This window comes from Dendrobates tinctorius, unplaced genomic scaffold, assembly GCF_039654945.1.
Source record: "Dendrobates tinctorius isolate UK_male_01 unplaced genomic scaffold, ASM3965494v1 ptg000022l, whole genome shotgun sequence".
Classification (NCBI taxonomy): Eukaryota; Metazoa; Chordata; class Amphibia; order Anura; family Dendrobatidae; genus Dendrobates; species Dendrobates tinctorius.
Genome location: NW_027361690.1, coordinates 96,260,209 through 96,278,106, shown reverse-complemented (window position 1 = coordinate 96,278,106; position 17,898 = coordinate 96,260,209). Strand labels below are relative to the sequence as shown.

General features: G+C 42.9%; 1 protein-coding gene across 3 annotated transcripts in view; it reads left to right on the top strand.

The window, feature by feature from the left end:
• WDR76 (WD repeat domain 76) overlaps window positions 1-17,898 on the top strand; it is a 286,518-nt gene that overhangs the window by 245,938 nt on the left and 22,682 nt on the right. For 2 of the 3 annotated variants that reach the window (XM_073569000.1, XM_073568999.1), the window contains exon 13: window positions 16,381-16,533. The exons of the other annotated variant lie outside the window; for it this stretch is intronic. In XM_073569000.1, coding sequence (XP_073425101.1) covers window positions 16,381-16,533 — 153 coding nt within the window. The remainder of the gene's footprint in view (window positions 1-16,380; window positions 16,534-17,898) is intronic. 3 annotated transcript variants of the gene reach the window in all.

Below are 17,898 nucleotides of genomic sequence, written 5' to 3'. Positions count from 1 at the left end.
GCGAGACAGCAGCGCATCAGGCATCGTAGACGACGTTTGTGGATCCACCCCATCACAGCCAAGAGAATGACGCGTGGGGTCTATTCTACACTCTGCATGGACCTTCGACGAAACCCGGATAAATTTTTTGGATATGTTCGGATGAAAATGGAGAATTTTGATTACTTGGTGGAGCGCATTGCACACCTCATAAGAAAAGCGGACACCTATTGCCGCTTCTCTGTTTCACCCGCAGAGCGTCTGATGGTGACTTTAAGGTAAGCCACATTTATTGGATGTGATCGCATCAGAGCACACTTTCACTGCAATCTTGTTGGTGGTAGTTTGTATCTCCAAGTGTTATAGCTGAGTTTTGGTATGTAATGCTGTGATTTAAAACTAATTTATTGTTTTTTAATTCCCCACAGATTTCTTGCAACTGGAGAATCCCTTTCGTCACTGCATTTCCAGTACAGACTCGGGATTTCCACCATATCTGGAATAGTGAAGTACACATGCCGTGCACTGTGGGACTCCTTAGCTGAAGAGTTTTTACCAGAGCCCACAACAGAGAGGTGGATTGAAATTGCTGACAAGTTTCAACAGATATGTCAGTTTCCCAACTGCTTGGGCGCTGTGGACGGGAAACATATCCGCATTGTAAAGCCAGCCGGATCGGGATCGGAATATTTCAATTACAAGAAATATTTTTCAATTGTCCTCATGGCCATCGCTGACGCGGAATACAAATTTATTGCTGTTGATATTGGGGCCTATGGCCGCTCCAATGACTCTCAAGTTTTCAAACTGTCTGCCATGGGGCGTAAACTGTATGGAAACACCTTCCAGTTCCCACCACCTAGACCGCTGCCGCAAACATCTGGTCCACCTATGCCATTTGTCTGTGTAGGGGATGAAGCCTTCCAGCTGTCAGAACACCTTTTGAAACCGTACTCTAGCAGAGGATTGACAAGACCAAAACGCATTTTTAATTACCGCCTCACAAGAGCAAGAAGAATGGTTGAATGTACCTTTGGTATTCTGACAGCCAAATGGCGGGTCCTATTGACTGCGATCAACCTCAAGACAGAAACTGTTGACGAGGTGATCAAAGCTTGCGTGGTACTCCACAATTTTGTTATCTGCAAGGAACCCATTTCCATTGAGGACACCTCTGAAGAAACAACCTTGCAAGATTACCATGACATTACCACTAGAAGTTCTGTGACGGTTTCAGTAATGAGGGACAATTTTGCACTATACTTTATGTCACCTCAAGGCAGAGTACACTGGCAGGATGACAGAGTGTGAAAGATTTGTTCCCTAACCAAACTTGTGTACCTTCTGTACCAACAGTATATACCTTTGCCAACCAAAGTTGGCTATCTTGTCATGGTCTCTATTTTTAGCTTTAGGCCACAGGTGTGTACCTGGTTGTGTTTTATGCAAAGTATTTCACCTTTTAACAAAAGTTGTGTACATTGTTAGGAAATCACCAACAATAAACACAACTTTTTAGGTGAAATACTTTGCTTCAAACACAACCAGGAACACAACTGTGGCAAAAAGCTAAAATTTACCCACAGTTATATACCTGGTTTTGAATAACTTTTTACCTTTTAAGTACCCTGTATTTAACCTTTTTTTTAAACATATTTCGCCGCAGAAAGAAATGACAGACAACCAGTGTAAACAATAATTTAACTTTTATTTAAAATATTTTTTTTTTGTAAACTGTTTTTAAAGTTAAAAAAACTTTTTTAATAAAGGTTTGAAACCAACTGGGCATTTTTATTACAAAACACATCATAAATCTGTGTAGTGTGGGGTGGAAATACTGCTGGAGGGGCTGCGGGACACTTCGACAATGGGAGTGTGGAGAGAGGACTGGGATCGTGGTGGGGAAGGAACAGTTAGAGGTGATGGTGTGGAAAAAGCTACAGAATGGGTGGACATGTGGGAGGCAGAAGAGGTGGTGGGCGGTGGAGTGGAGGGTTGGGCAGGGACTGTAGGAGCAGATGGATGATGTTGATGGAAAGTTGTATGGGGAAGGAGTTTGGTACGGGGCAGGTTGCTGGAAGTGGGGAGATGTCTGGTACTGGGGAGGTTGCTGGTACTGGGGAGGTTGCTGGTACTGGGGAGGTTGCTGGTATGTAATAGGAGGGGGAGGATGGAAAGTGGCTGGAGGGGGTGCAGATGTAATAGGAGGGGGAGGATGGAAAGTGGCTGGAGGGGGTGCAGGTGGAGGAACTACAGTGGTGGGAGGTGGAGGTTGGGAGGTAACCTGCTGTAGAGCACCGTGGCACGAATGCATTACATGCATCTGCTGGGTAGGAGATAGTGTTGCCATGCGCTCCACAACAGACCTGAAAAAGGTGTGGTTTGGCGAAGATCTTGCTTCTGAATGCATGGTTTGCAGAAGTGTCTTCACCTCCAGAATGCTGGAGTTGATCTGCTGAAAGCCTGCGGAGATTTGCTCTGACAAGACTTTTAGACAGTTCTGGAAAGATGCATTCAGATGCAAGAACTCTGGCGCATAACTCTTTTCCTGACCCCTCTGCCGCTGCCGCCCAGTACCCGCAGGTGTACTAGAGGTGGCAGGGGCAGAAGGGTGGGGTAAAGGGAAAGCGATCTCCTCACCAGCAGCTTCATGTAATGTAGGCGGCCACGATGCTCCTGTGCTGGTGGATGGGACAGATGGGTCGAATGTGTGGGAAGGCTGGGAAGGTGCAGATGTACCGGGGCGGTCGAAGTGTCCCTCGGTGCCGGTCTCCTCAGGGATCGCCTCAGAAGGGTCCAATCGTGCAGGCTCCCGAGTGCTGCTCACCGTGCTGTGGAATAAAGAGAAAAAAAAACAATTAAAATAGTGACATGGTATGGCCCTGGCTGAAAAAAAAAAGTTACATCTAAACATTTTTTTGTCACATGTGGTGTGTAATATTTACCTTCTGGTGAGCATTGTCTCCCGGAGGAACGACAGGGCTCGTGCGTACTTGTACTTGCTCCTGCGTCCTCCAGATCCACTCGGGGCCCGCATCTCTTTATTGAACTCCTTCTTGAAACGATCCCTCACAGACCGCCACCGCTTCACAATTCTCTCCCCTGAAACGAGAAAGGACAAAGTGGTTAGTATACAACATCAGTGTTTCCCAAACTCCAGTCCTCATGGTCCCCAGGGGTCATGTTTTCAGGATTTCTAAAGTAAATAGAAATCCTGAACACATGATCCGTGGGGACCACGAGGACTGGAGTTCGGGAAACACTGGTTTAAATCAAGCAACCGGTACTGTATATACTTACGCTCTTTAATCTGGGCCCGAGCTTCGAGGTCCTCCCAGCGGTCCACAAGGAGCGAACAGATTTCCTCCCAGAGTCGTCGGGTAACGATAAGGTCAGCGTGGCGGCGGTCAGCCATATTCCAGAGCGGCTCCCTTTCTCTGACGAGATCGATGAGGTGGTCCACATCGATTCCTCCATCCTCACCGTCAGAGTCGGGAGCACGCTGTGAAGGCTGTTAAAGAAAAAGACAAAAATAACATAATTAGCCTCCACAAAAGAAATGAAATAAAAAGTGCAAAAAAACAAAGCAAAAATATTTATACTTACAAACTGGTGACCGCCGCGTTGCTGTCGCCGACGACCCTGGGAGGCACTGCGAGGACCTCTTGGCCGAGCACCAGATTGGGAAGACTAGAGAAGAAAACAAAAAATGTTATGTCTTTGGATGTAGGCATTTGTTTGCTGTGTGTGGTCTACAGAACATTGTTTTCTATGTGTTGTGTGTTGTGTGATGTTGTGTTTCTGCGTTTGATGCAAAAAACTTACCAATTGTGAGCCCACTCCAAGTGTCTGTCCACCCCTTCCTTCTTCTGGGAGCTCCTCTTCATCTTGTGATTCCTGTTTTGAAATAAAAGGCAATGAATAGACACATATTACAGAGATGATGGATTTTGGAAATAAAAACTTACCGTCAAACGCTGACGATGCGAGGGAGGGCTCCCAGAAGAAGATGTGCTGTCTTCCTCATGGCCAGACTCCATGGCTGTGGGTGGTGTTCCTGCTGCTGCCATTGCTGCTGCTGCTGCATCTATTGGGCGGCTGTTGAATAAAGAGAAACAAAGGGGCAATGAATATCTTGATATTCCATAGCCCTAGTTTGGAGAAATGGGGGATTTGATAATTACCGTCTCTCATCTGCTGCTGGACTCCCCTCCCGTTGTTCAGCATGCTGCTCCATTTGGGGGGGTGGTGGTGCTGATGGTGCTGCTGCAGATGTCTCCTGCCTTCTCCTGCTCCTGGTTCTTGGCTTGGGTGGCATGTTGGGTGTGGCTGAGGGTCCCACTGTCTTGCTTTTATATATGTCTTGTGGGCAGAGCTACTGAGCATGCTCAGACCAAAAAAACCGGATCCGGCCACCGGATCCGGCTATCGCCGGATCAGGCGCATTGCGGCGCTCATAGGCTTTCATTGTATGAAAAAGCCGGACACGCCGGATCCGGCGTGTCCGGCTTTTTTGCCGGAGACAAAAAACGTTACAATAGCCGTTTTTTCCAGACGCCGGATCGCGTCACATTGCCGGATCCAGCGAAAATCGGATGAAACGCATGGCCATCCGGCTCTAATGCAAGTCAATGGGGGGGAAACCGGATCCGGCATTGCATTACGCCGGATCCGGTTTTTGTCAAAAGCGCCGGATCGCGCCTGACGGCGAAAACCTGATGTGTGAAAGAGGCCTTAGTCGGGATGACCTTGATGTGTGCCTTCCAGTCCCATTCCTCACCCACTAATGGCGCCGATGTGGCAGGCTCATGCCATGAGGAGAGGCTGCAGGGGGATAATGATGATGACGGGCATTCCCCATAGCTGCTCCCATCTTGGTGAAGGGGGTGAGGTGTCTTTATGTGCCTCCCGATATTTTAAATGGGGGAACAGACTGGGGAAGTTACTTGCCTCAATCACTAAACCTTATAGAAATGCAGCTAGAATAAATAAAATACGTAAACAGGATGGTAAAATCATAACAGATAATGAAGAGATAATAGAGGAGTTTAAACAATTTTTTAGCTCTCTGTATGGAATCATAGAATCATAAAATCGTAGAGTTGGAAGGGACCTCCTGGGCCATCTGGTCCAACCCCCTGCTCAAAGCAGGATTCGCTAAATCATCCCAGTTAGATGTCTGTCCAGCCTCTGTTTGAAGACTTCCATTGAAGGAGAACTCACCACTTCTCGTGGCAGCCTGTTCCACTCATTGATCACTCTAACTGTCAAAAAGTTTTTTCTAATATCTAATCTGTGTCTCTTCCCATTCAGCTTCATCCCATTGCTTCTAGTCTTTCCTTGTGCAAATGAGAATAAAGTTGATCCTTCTACAATGTGACAGCCCTTTAGATATTTGTAGACAGCTATTAAGTCTCCTCTCAGTCTTCTCTTTTGCAAACTAAACATTCCCAAATCCTGCAACCTTTCCTCATAAGACAGGGTTTGCAGACCGGTCACCATTCTGGTCGCTCTTTTCTGAACTTGCTCCAGTTTGTTGATGTCTTTTTTAAAATGTGGTGCCCAAAATTGGACACAATATTCCAGATGAGGTCTGACCAAAGAGGAGTAGAGGGAAATAATTACTTCACGTGATCTAGACTGTATGCTTCTGTTAATACATCCTAGAATTGCATTTGCCTTTTTTGCTTTTTTGCTGCTGCATCACACTGTTGACTCATATTGAGTCTGTGATCTATTAGTATACCCAAGTCTTTTTCACATGTGCTGTCACTTAGCCCTATTCCTCCCATTCTATATATGCTTTTTTCATTTTTATTGCCCAGATGTAGTACTTTGCATTTCTCCCTGTTAAAAACCATTCTGTTAGTTGCTGCCCACTTCTCCAGTTTATTTAAATCTTTTTGAATCCTCTCTCTCTCTTCTCTAGTATTAGCTATCCCTCCTAGCTTTGTGTCATCAGCAAATTTAATCAGTTTACCCTCAATTCCTTCATCTAAATCGTTGATAAAGATGTTGAACAATACAGGGCCCAGGACAGAGCCCTGTGGTACCCCACTTGAGACATTCTTCCAACTGGATGTGCAGCCATTTACGACCACTCTTTGGGTCCGATCACTAAGCCAGTTATGAATCCACCTAACAGTTGCCTTGTCCATTCCATACTTAGTCATTTTTTCAATAAGGATTGAATGAGAGACTTTGTCAAATGCTTTGCTGAAGTCAAGATATACTATATCTACAGCATTTCCTTGATCCACCCAATCAGTAATACCGTCATAGAAGGAAATTAAATTAGTCTGACATGACTTATTAGTTACAAACCCATGCTGACTCTGTTTAATCACTTCATTCTTATCCAGGTATTGACATACATGTTGTTTAATAATTTGTTCAAAGATCTTTCCTGGTATAGAAGTCAGACTCACCGGCCTATAGTTGCCTGGGTCCACCTTCTTCCCCTTTTTGAAGATAGGAACAACATTTGCTCTTCTCCAGTCTTCTGGCACATCTCCTGTTCTCCAAGAATTTTCAAAGATTATGGAGAGGGGTTCAAAAATTTCTTCTGCTATCTCCTTCAGTACTCTGGGGTGTAATTCATCTGGACCTGGAGACTTGAATTCATTTAGGTTAGCTAAGTGTTTCCTCACTATCTTTCTGTTTATAGATATCCTGGATTCTTCTATTCCCTTAATAGGACAGTGAATAACAGTTGATGTTACATTTCCTTTCTGAGAGAAAACAGATGCAAAATAGGAATTTAAAAGTTCAGCCTTCTCAACATCCTGTCTTACCATTTCATCATTTTCATCCTGTAAAAATCCTATAGCATCTTTGACTTTTCTTTTACTTTTGACATATCCCCAAAATCCTTTATTATTGCTTTTGACATCTCTTGCAAGCCTCAATTCATTTTCAGCTTTAGCTAATCTGATTTGTGCCCTGCAGGTTCTGCAGACAGCATTATATTCTTCTTTAGATATGCCTCCCTCTTTCCATTTTATAAACATTTTTTTCTTCCTTTTTAGCATGTGCTTAAGTTCTGTGTTCATCCATCCTGGTTTCCTTAAATGCTTCCTATTCTTCCCTCTTTTCGGAATTGTTAACAACTGTGCTTTGAGAATTTCATTTTTCAAGATTTCCCAGCCTTCCTGGACATTTTTGTCTTTAAGGATATCCAGCCATTGGATCCCTCCAATTCTCTTTCTGAATCCCTTAAAATCTGCCTTTCTGAAATCTAACCTTGACGTCTGAGTCTTCACAGGTCTTCCGCCTCTAGTTATCCAAAATTCTAAAATAGCATGGTCGCTACCTCCTAGGGTCCCAGCCACTTTTACCTCCTCAACCATTTCCTCCCGAGGGAGACTAAAAACTGCTGGAGACTCATGTTTCCTTCAGATTGCGATGGCTCCTATTATTACTGAGGATCATAGAATTTTGCTTAATATGCCCATCAGTACCTCTGAAGTGTTACAGGCCATTACTACACTTAAGATTTCTAAAGCAGTGGGTCCAGATGGTTTTAGTGGCCAATATTATAAAATTCTGGGTCCTTCGGTGTATGAGGTGTTTAATGGAATAATGGAGACGGGTGGCATTCCAGACGGATTCAAAGAAGCGTGTATTATTATGCTCCCAAAGCCTGGGAGGGATCCGATGCAAGTAGAGGGTTACCAAACCAATCTCATGGCTTAATTCTGACTTTAGGCTCCTCAAAAAGATATTGGCAAGCAGGGTTCAGGAAATCATTCCTGAATTAATCTCATCGCACCAGACGGGGTTTGTGCACGGGAAGTCAATAACTTATAATATCAGAACAGCGATAGGCACAATATCTTGTAGTAGACTTAATAATTGCAAAAAGAACATAGTGGTTGGTATTGACGCAGACAAGGCCTTTGACAGGGTTTTGTGGAGTTATTATAAGTTACTGGAAACTCGGGGATTTGGGTCATGGTTTTGTATTGCAGATAGGTTGATATATAGAGCCACCCACGTCCAGGCTTTTTATAAATAATACCCTGTCACATCGTCTTTTGAAATTCAGCAAGGTACCAGACAGTGGTGTCCGCTATCTCCACTACTATTTAATTTGACGTTAAATCCCCTGTTAAGAACTCTTCAGAATTTGAAGGGATACACTCGGCGAATGTGGAGACTAAACTACTAGCTTTTGCTGATGATATTCTATTTATTGTCAATCCTTCCCAGGCAATCCCAGCCATAGTGTCAACATTCCAAAATTTTGGAGACTATACAGGGTTTAAAATTAACTACAAGTTGGAAGCTCTGGCAATGTTTACATCTGGTAGGATATCTGGTGGCTCCTTTCCTTTCCATTGGAGGACGGAATCTATCAAATATCTGGGTATGCTGATCCTCACACCCTATATAGACTCAATTATAAACCCCTTAGGCTGGGTTCACACGTAGCGGAACTCTCGCGGAAATTACCGCGAGAGTTCCGGAATTCCATTCCGCGGGAAAATCGCATTTTAAATTCCCGCGATTTTCCCGCGGAAAAACTAGCATTTTGCAAGCGTAATTAGCTTGCAGAATTGCTAGCGTTTTCCAAGCGATCTGGAGCATCGCTTGGAGAACTGATTGACAGGTTGGTCACACTCGTCAAACATAGTGTTTGACGAGTGTGACCAATTTTTTACTATTGAAGCTGCCTATGCGGCATCAATAGTAAAAGATAGAATGTAAAAAAAAATATATATATATATATATATATTGTTGTTCTCACCTTCCGACGTCCCGCGCAGCCTTCCCGCCTCTCTCCACGCTCCCGGTCCCAGTAATCCTTTGCGACAATTACCTCGATGACGTCTGTTCTCGCGGGATCGCGACTTCTCGCGGTCATTCGCGATGACGTGGTGCTAATGACCGCGAGACTTCGCGATCCCGCGAAAACGGACGTCATCGCTCACAAAGGCTTACTGGGACCGGTAGCGTGGAGAGAGGCGGGAAGGCTGCGCGGGACGTCGGAAGGTGAGAATAGCAATATTTTTTATTTTAAATTCAATTTTTTACAGGGATATGGTACCCAAAGCCCGGAGGACAGTCTCCTCTTCTCCGGACCGTGGGTACCATCCGCAAATGTTCTGCTTACTTTTCGCATGGTGTGCACAGCCACATGCGGAAAGTAAGCAGAACAATGCATTCTTATGGGTGCGGGATCGCCGCGGTTCCGCAAAATTAATGAGCATGCTGCTTTTTTTACCGCGAAGCGATTCCGCCACGGTAAAAACCGCAAGATTAGCACAGCATTGCGAAATCCCATAGGAATGCATGGGGTGCTTATTTTTCGCGTTTGGAAAAAATCGTGCGGTAAAAACCGCCGCGTAAACGCGAAAAAAAGCCACGTGTGAACCCAGCCTTATTCCTAAAATAATGAACTCTTGGAAACACTTTAGGCTGTGTGCCCACGTTGCGTTTTTTATGCGTTTCCGCCGTGGAAACGCTAACAAGATGCATTACCATGCAATCCTATGGGATTCCGCAATTGGTGTGCTAATGCTGTGGATTTTTCCACTGCGGAATCGCATAGCGGTAAAATCCTCAGCATGTTCGTTAATTCTGCGGAATCGCGGCGATTCCACCGCCATAGGATTGCATTGAAACGCTCAGTTTACGCATGTGGCTATGCCCACCATGCGTAAAGTGAGCGCTTCATGTGCGAATGGTACCCAGGGTCTGGAGGAGAGGAGACTCTCCTCCATGCCCTGGGTACCATATTCCTGTAAAAAAAATAGAATTAAAATAAATATAGGTACCGTATATACTTACCCTCTGACGGCCCCCGGAGTCCTCAGTGGTGCATGCGGCGCTGCCGGCAAGTTCCATTCCCAGGGATGCATTGCGCGAATGACCCCAGATGATGTCGCGGTCACGCGACCGTGATGTCACAAAGGTCCTTCGCGCAATGCATCCCTGGGAACGGAACGTACCGGGAGCTCTGCTGAGGACTCCAGGGGCCAACAATGTGTAAGTATATCTCTCTATTTTTTATTTTTAAACATTCTAGCTTTTACTATTGATGCTGCATAGGCAGCATCAATAGTAAAAAGTTGGTCACACTTGTTAAGTACTATGCTTGACAAGTGTGACCAACCTTGGGAAAACGCATGCGAATTCCGCATGCGTTTTACCAGCGGCAGGGAGTTGCGGAAATGCAGACATTTCCGCAGCATTTCTGCAACATGTGCACATAGCCTTACTCTATCCTTCTCAGGGCGGTGTAATTTACTCAAAATGACAGTGTTCCCAAAGTTGTTATATTTATTTCAAACACTCCCACTATTACCCCAGTCTGACATTAATCTATTAACCCCTTAATGTCCATTGACGTGCATAGTCCGTCATGCCCGGGTGTAACTTTCCGCACCATGACGGGCTGTGCACGTCATGCATTTGAACTGTCACTGTGTGCAAACACGCAGTGACAGTTAGTGCCGACAGGTGTCTATGACAGCTGACAGGCACGGGATGAGGTGCGGGGACCCTTGCAGTCAGTCCCCGCACCCAGAGTGCTGTGATTGGTCAGTCAATCTGGAGCTCAGCGCTGCAGTGGCTGAGCATCCTGCACTGACAGCCAGGAGCGGCGTCCGCGCCGCCCCTGGCTGTTATCCCCCTGACTGACGTCTTCTTTGCTGCCTGTCGTGGCTCCTGCGCAAGCGCACTGCTCTGCCCTGTTTAGGGCAGTGCAGAGTCCTGCAGTGCGCAGGCGCCGGGAGAGGAGCCGTGACGGGAAGGAAAGAAGAGGACGTCACCATTAGGACATGGGAGGCGCCGTACCAGACCGTGACACCCATCGGCCCAAGACCGGACCCGGACCGCCCCCCAGTGAGTATAATCTAACTCATTTTTCTTATCTTTCAGGTTACATCGGGGGCTTATCTACAGCATTACAGAAAGCTGTAGATAAGCCCCTGATGTCATGGCAGATTCCTTTTAATAGACAAAAGCTAGGTTGGGGAGATAAACTGGACATCTTTCTTAGAACACAGATTTCAGTTAATATCAACAAGTAACATATATTCTGTTTTGCGCAGGGAATGGTCATGGGATGTAAAGGACACGGTCCCGGCGAGATGGACAAAAGACATTGGGGGGGGGGTTAGAGGTGCAAGACATCTTAGAAGCTACTATGACACAAAGAAAAGTTATTCCATATAGTAGCTATACTGATATGACTTTATTACTTATGCATAGGGCTTATATTACCCCTTATATACAGTTCAAAATGTCAGCCATGAATTCATATCAATGTGCAAAATGTGGTCAGCATAACAGACATATTCCATCATGTGGAGCTGTACTAAAATTTAAAAGTTATGGCATGATATTCACTCTGAATTGCAATATACTTGTGGGGTTGAATTACCCTTCTCCCCACAATGGGCAATTTTCAATATCTTGGAGGAGCCCCAGAGATCATTACCTAAACATTTGAGAGCGTTACTGGTGATCTGCGCCTCTGCGGTCAGAAAAAGTATACTGCATCAGTAGATGAATCCGAATGCACCACTGAGATCTTTAATCTTGGCAAAGGTTCAATTTTTTGTTTAAGCTGGACTGGTTGGAAGCGCTGACCAACAAAGAAAAGCTGACTGAGAAATTTTTACTACATGGTCATCTTTTATTCCCACTCTAGATGTAGAGACTAAGAACAGACAAGCTGCAATTTGAAAATACGAATTGGTACTTATTACAATGTACTGGTGGACAAACGCCAGTTTAATGAGAATTATTTTGGGTAATGGTGCACGCGGAGAGGGGGGGATGGGAAAAAAATATGTTAATGGAGAGTTTGACTGAGTTATAGCAATTTAACATACTGCTTGATATTTAGCTTAAGATTATAAGCATTTTGTGACTCTGTATGTTCACTTTGTGTATAAAATTAATAAAAACAGTCTAAAAAAAAAAGAACCTAGACATGTTTAGAGTCTATGAACTTATGAACTCGTAATGACCTGGAGAATCATAATGGCAGGTCAGTTTTAGCATTTAGTGAACCCCGCAAAAAAGTCAAACAAAAAACAAGTGTTGGATTGCACTTTTTTTTGCAGTTTCACTGCACTTCCCATTTTCTAGTACACAACGTAGTAAAACCAATGATGTAGTTCAAAAGTACAACTCGTCCCGCAAAAAATAAGTCTTAACATGGCCATATTGAAGGAAAAATAAAAAAGTTATGGGTCTGGGAAGAGGGGAGTGAAAACACAAAACCGAAAATACCTCCGGGTGGGGGGGGGTTAAGGGGTCAATGATACTATTTTAGGGTAGATATGATGATTTGATTGCATCCTGTTGCCTTTTGCGGCAACGTTGCGTCTGTCAAAAAGCTAATTGTCATTTCAATTGTTTTTCTCATTACGCTGTTGTCGATTGGATTAATATACTTTGATCGATAAGACTTTTATAAACGCAGCGATACCAAATGTGTTGTTTTTTTTTTTTTAATGAGGCAGAAAAGGCGTGGTTTGAAGTTTTGATTTTATTTTTCATATTTTTAAAACCCTTTTTTAATATTGTATTCAATATTCTCCTTGGGGGACTTGAAGCTGCGATAATCTGATCGCTTGTACTCTACTGCTAAAATCACAATCTCTTATGAACACCAGCTAAGCGGAGGATTGTAATGACGGGCACATGGGTGTTGGGTGTTCAGCAGACCACCGACTGTCATGGCAACCAGTTGGTACCTTGCCTTCACATAATGGGCATGCCCATGGGCGGGTGGAAATGACGTTTTCCCTGCCGGCGCCTGTTAAATGCCGCTGTCCTAGATTGATTGTGGGATTTAACAGGTTAATAATCGTGGGCAGAGCAAGACTCTATAGATTTACATTTTACAAGTGACTTTTTGGTCCACAAAGGAACCCTCTGTTGTACAGTTAGGTCCATATATATTTGGACAGAGACAACATTTTTCTAATTTTGGTTCTAGACATTACCACAATAAATTTTAAACAAAACAATTCAGATGCAGTTGAAGTTCAGACTTTCAGCTTTCATTTGAGGGTATCCACATTAAAATTGGATGAAGGGTTTAGGAGTTTCAGCTCCTTAACATGTGCCACCCTGTTTTTAAAGGGACCAAAAGTAATTGGACAATAGCCTTGGAGTCAATTTCATGGACAGGTGTGGGCAATCCCTTTGTTATGTCATTCTCAATTAAGCAGATAAAAGGCCTGGAGTTGATTTGAGGTGTGGTGCTTGCATTTGGAAGGTTTTGCTGTGACGGAAACAAGCGGTTAAGGAAGCTCTCCATGCAGGTGAAACAAGCCATCCTTAAGCTGCAACAACAGAAAAACCCATCCGAGAAATTGCTACAACATTAGGAGTGGCAAAATCTACAGTTTGGTACATCCTGAGAAAAAAAGAAAGCACTGGTGAACTCATCAATGCAAAAAGACCTGGGCGCCCACGGAAGACAACAGTGGTGGATGATCGCAGAATAATCTCCATGGTGAAGAGAAACCCCTTCACAACAGCTAACCAAGTGAACAACACTCTCCAGGAGGTAGGTGTATCAATATCCAAATCTACCATAAAGAGAAGACTGCATGAAAGTAAATACAGAGGGTTCACTGCACGGTGAAAGACACTCATAAGCATCAAGAATAAGAAGGCTAGACTGGACTTTGCTAAAAACCATCTAAAAAAGCCAGCACAGTTCTGGAAGAACATTCTTTGGACAGATGAAACCAAGATCAACCTCTACCAGAATGATGGAAAGAGAAAAGTATGGCGAAAGCGTGGTACAGCTCATGATCCAAAGCATACCACATCATTTGTAAAACACGGCGGAGGCAGTGTGATGGCTTGGGCATGCATGGCTGCCAGTGGCACTGGGTCACTAGTGTTTATTGATGATGTGACACAAGACAGAAGCAGCTGAATGAATTCTGAGGTATTCAGAGCCATACTGTGTGCTCAGATCCAGCCAAATGCAGCCAAACTGATTGGTCGTCGTTTCATACTACAGATGGACAATGACCCAAAACATAAAGCCAAAGCAACCCAGGAGTTTATTAAAGCAAGAAGTGGAATATTCTTGAATGGCCAAGTCAGTCACCTGATCTCAACCCAATTGAGCATGCATTTCACTTGTTAAAGACTAAACTTCAGACAGAAAGGCCCACAAACAAACAGCAACTGAAAACCACCGCAGTGAAGGCCTGGCAGAGCATCAAAAAGGAGGAAACACAGCGTCTGGTGATGTCCATGAGTTCAAGACTTCAGGCAGTCATTGCCAACAAAGGGTTTTCAACCAAGTACTAGAAATGAACATTTTATTTACAATTATTTAATCTGTCCAATTACTTTTGGTCCCTTTAAAACAGGGTGGCACATGTTAAGGAGCTGAAACTCCTAAACCCTTCATCCAAGTTTAATGTGGATACCCTCAAATGAAAGCTGAAAGTCTGAACTTCAACTGCATCTGAATTGTTCTGTTTAAAATTCATTGTGGTAATGTCTAGAACCAAAATTAGAAAAATGTTGTCTCTGTCCAAATATATATGGGCCTAACTGTATGTGTGCGGGAAATGAAGTGACGAGAGTCAGAAGAGGAAGGAACGGCAGTGGAAACTGGCAAAGACGGCAGTTGGTAGGTATTTTAATAAAACTACACTACAGACATGTTTAGAAAGGTTTTAGGGGATAAAAGTTTTCTTCACTTAGCCCGATTGTCAGCGTCCCTTTTGCTGCTGCTGTAAAAGCTATAGGATTCTGTGAACTCATATGTGCTCTGTACTCCAGAGTATTACAGTGGTTGGCGGTGTCTCAGAACATAAACCCCCACTGATCTGCAGAATAGATAGCGAAGGAAAAAGTTAGTGGATTTGGAATTTGTGGATTTTTTTTTATGTTGTGGTTTGTTTTTTTGTTGTGTTTTTTTCATATAAAATGACAGTGGGCTCAGATGACTTATTCAGCCATCATCTGCTTTTAAGCAAGTGACTCCTCCTGCACTTAACCTTTTTAATGCCCTGCAAATATCTGATATGTACAGCCCATGACCCAGGGTGGAAAACTCTTCCAAGCCCCCACTGATGCAATTTAGTGGTGCCAAAGAGTTGTCATGGCTGCTTAGGGGTCTTCTGATGACCTCCATTCCTGCCAGGGTAGTGCTCTATGAAGAACAGCCTGTGGCTGGCATTCAAAGAAGACTTTATTTTTTATAATATACTTAAATATTATGGTATTGTAGTATTTAGTATGTGATCAAACGACTGTATATTCGCATCTATTAAGGGGCCTACAAAATAAAATACAAAGTAAAAAAAAAAAATGAAATTCGAGTTGCTCCTCTTTTCCCCCCATTAAAAATAAATTAAATTTATAACCGTCCTAAGCAGAGAAAGAGAAAAAAAATCCAAGGCAAGAATTGGTCAACACCAGAAAAAATGTGATAGTCATGTTTCTACCTAAAAGGTACAAAACTCTGCACAAAACTCTTGGAATATAATGACACAAGCAAAATATGATTTTTTTTTTTTTTTCCCTAATTTCAAATTTTTTGCCAACTTAAAAAAAAAGTGTGTGTATATGTCCAACTTGCTCCACAAAAAAAAACAACCCCTCATATGGCTCTCATACATTATTCCTTGTGTAGTCAGCATTGAAAATAAAGCCATGTAAGCTATGTAATATTTATTTGGCTGTCTGGTTAAGGAAGAAAGCAGAACATAATTATACAGCCTAGTTCTTACGTAAATGTGCCAGATTTGTCTCCATGGCTAATATTGTTTGATAAATCTGCTGTGTTTTTGGACTGTCTTGTCTCTTGCCTAGGTTTGCACCATGTATTTTTCTTCCTTCGTGACAACATTGTCCTCCACTATTTCGGCACAGTGCTGCATGTTAGCCAACTCCCACTTTCTGTAAACCACACATGTTAAAGCAAGGTCACACCCACTTGTCAGATTTGGGTTGCAAATTGTGCCAAAAATCTCTCTTCCTACCTTAATTATTACAATTGCTTCACAAAAGGAAATCCACAACCCACTTTGCTTCTTATATTTTCTGGAATGAAGAATGAGCCAGCACCAAATATAAAATATCAGACCTCCATCAAATGACATTTGAGTTCCCTGAATGGTGTTTTTGGAGCGCCACAGGATTGATTGGCATTCCTTGAGTTCCTTCACTGTTGCCGCTTCATACAGGAGCAGGTTTGGGCTGGCGAGGGACCTCATCATCTGGCTCCACAGCTTCATACACTTAGTTTTAGCCTTTTAGCCAAGATTGTAATCCAAAAAGTAAAAGAATAAAATTTTATATTCTTTCTATATTTTGCTTAATGAGTTAATGTTTGTCAGTTACCTGAGTACTCTGCTACACGGGTTTAAAATTTTATATTTTTTATATATGAATTTCTTACAGAAGTTCCCTTATCTATGATGTGCGAAAGCTCAGCACCAGCAGCACCCAGCCAGTGATGCACTTATTTGGGCATGAAAGAGATGTCTGTAGCGCTTCCTTCTCTCCAAGCACCGGCAATCACGTTCTTACCAATGATGCGGAAAACGTGATACGGTAAGGAGCCTTGATATCTTCATCTGGGTATGAAATCCTGAACACTCTTTTATAATTTTGATTCCTTAAAGAAGCACTCCTCCTCCCATCATAGTTTTTAGCCTCTTAATATGTTGCAAACATCATGTTGTATAGCTCTGTGTATTTACAATTGCTCATTTTTGCCTTCCCAGTTACGGTAATTCTTCTCTTTTCCATTATGTCTATGACATCACATGATTAAATACATACTGGCTGAATCCTTTTATGCTCTATGTAGAAACAGGAATCTGCTTTCCCTGCATGAGTCATCATTAGAACTACAAATCTACTCACTGCAAAGTCCCTGGCGTGAGGAGAAGTGAAGTAGCTGAGTCAGGAGTGGAAGAGGAGGTGGAGCTGGGCTGCCAGGGAGTTTGCAGTGTTGTGGAATTGTAGTTCTAATGTTCATTTATTAGGGAAGAATAGACTGTTTGTATATAGAGTGTAGAATGATTCACCTAGTCTGTTTTTAATCACATGATACAGGAAAAAGGGGCAAGATTGTGAATTTTCTCCACTGCTGATCAAGCACTATCATCCCACAATCTGGATTTCCATTATTGGTCATCATTGGCTCTTTTTCCTGCTTTAATGGTGGAAAGACCTGTGGATCTGCAGCAGCTGACCGACTATGCTTTTACATGGTTGTGTATACATAACCTCATCAGACTAGCATAACCTTTTTATTTATTTTACTCTGATAAGACCCTATTTGAACTTTTTTGCTCCTAGTTTCGTCTTCCATTATGGCTATGACTTCACGTGATTAAAAAGAGAAGAATTAACTTGGTAGGTTTGCAAAATAATAATTTGTAAGTACACAGTGCTTTATCATATGATGTATGTAATATAGTAAGTGCCTAAAATCTTTAATGGGAGGAGGAGTGCTTCTTTAACCCCTTAGTGACGGAGCCAATTTGCAGCTTAATGACCAGGCCAATTTTTACAATTCTGACCACTGTCACTTTAGGAGGTTATAACTCTGGAATGCTTTACCGGATCCCGCTGATGCTGAGATTGTTTTATCGTGACATTGTATTTCATGTTAGTGGTAAAATTTCTTCGATATGGCTTGCATTTATTTATGAAAAAAATGGAAATATGCCGAAAATTTTGCAATTTTTAAACTTTTAATTTTTATGCCTTTAAATCCGAGAGATATGTCACAAAAATCCTTAATAACATTTGCCACATGTCTGATTTACATCAGCACAATTTTGGAAACAAATTATTTTTTTTTTTAGGAAGTTCTAAGGGTTAAAAGTTGACCAGCAAGTTCTCATTTTTACAACAAAATTTGCAAAACCATTTTTTTAGGGACTACATCACATTTGAAGTCACTTT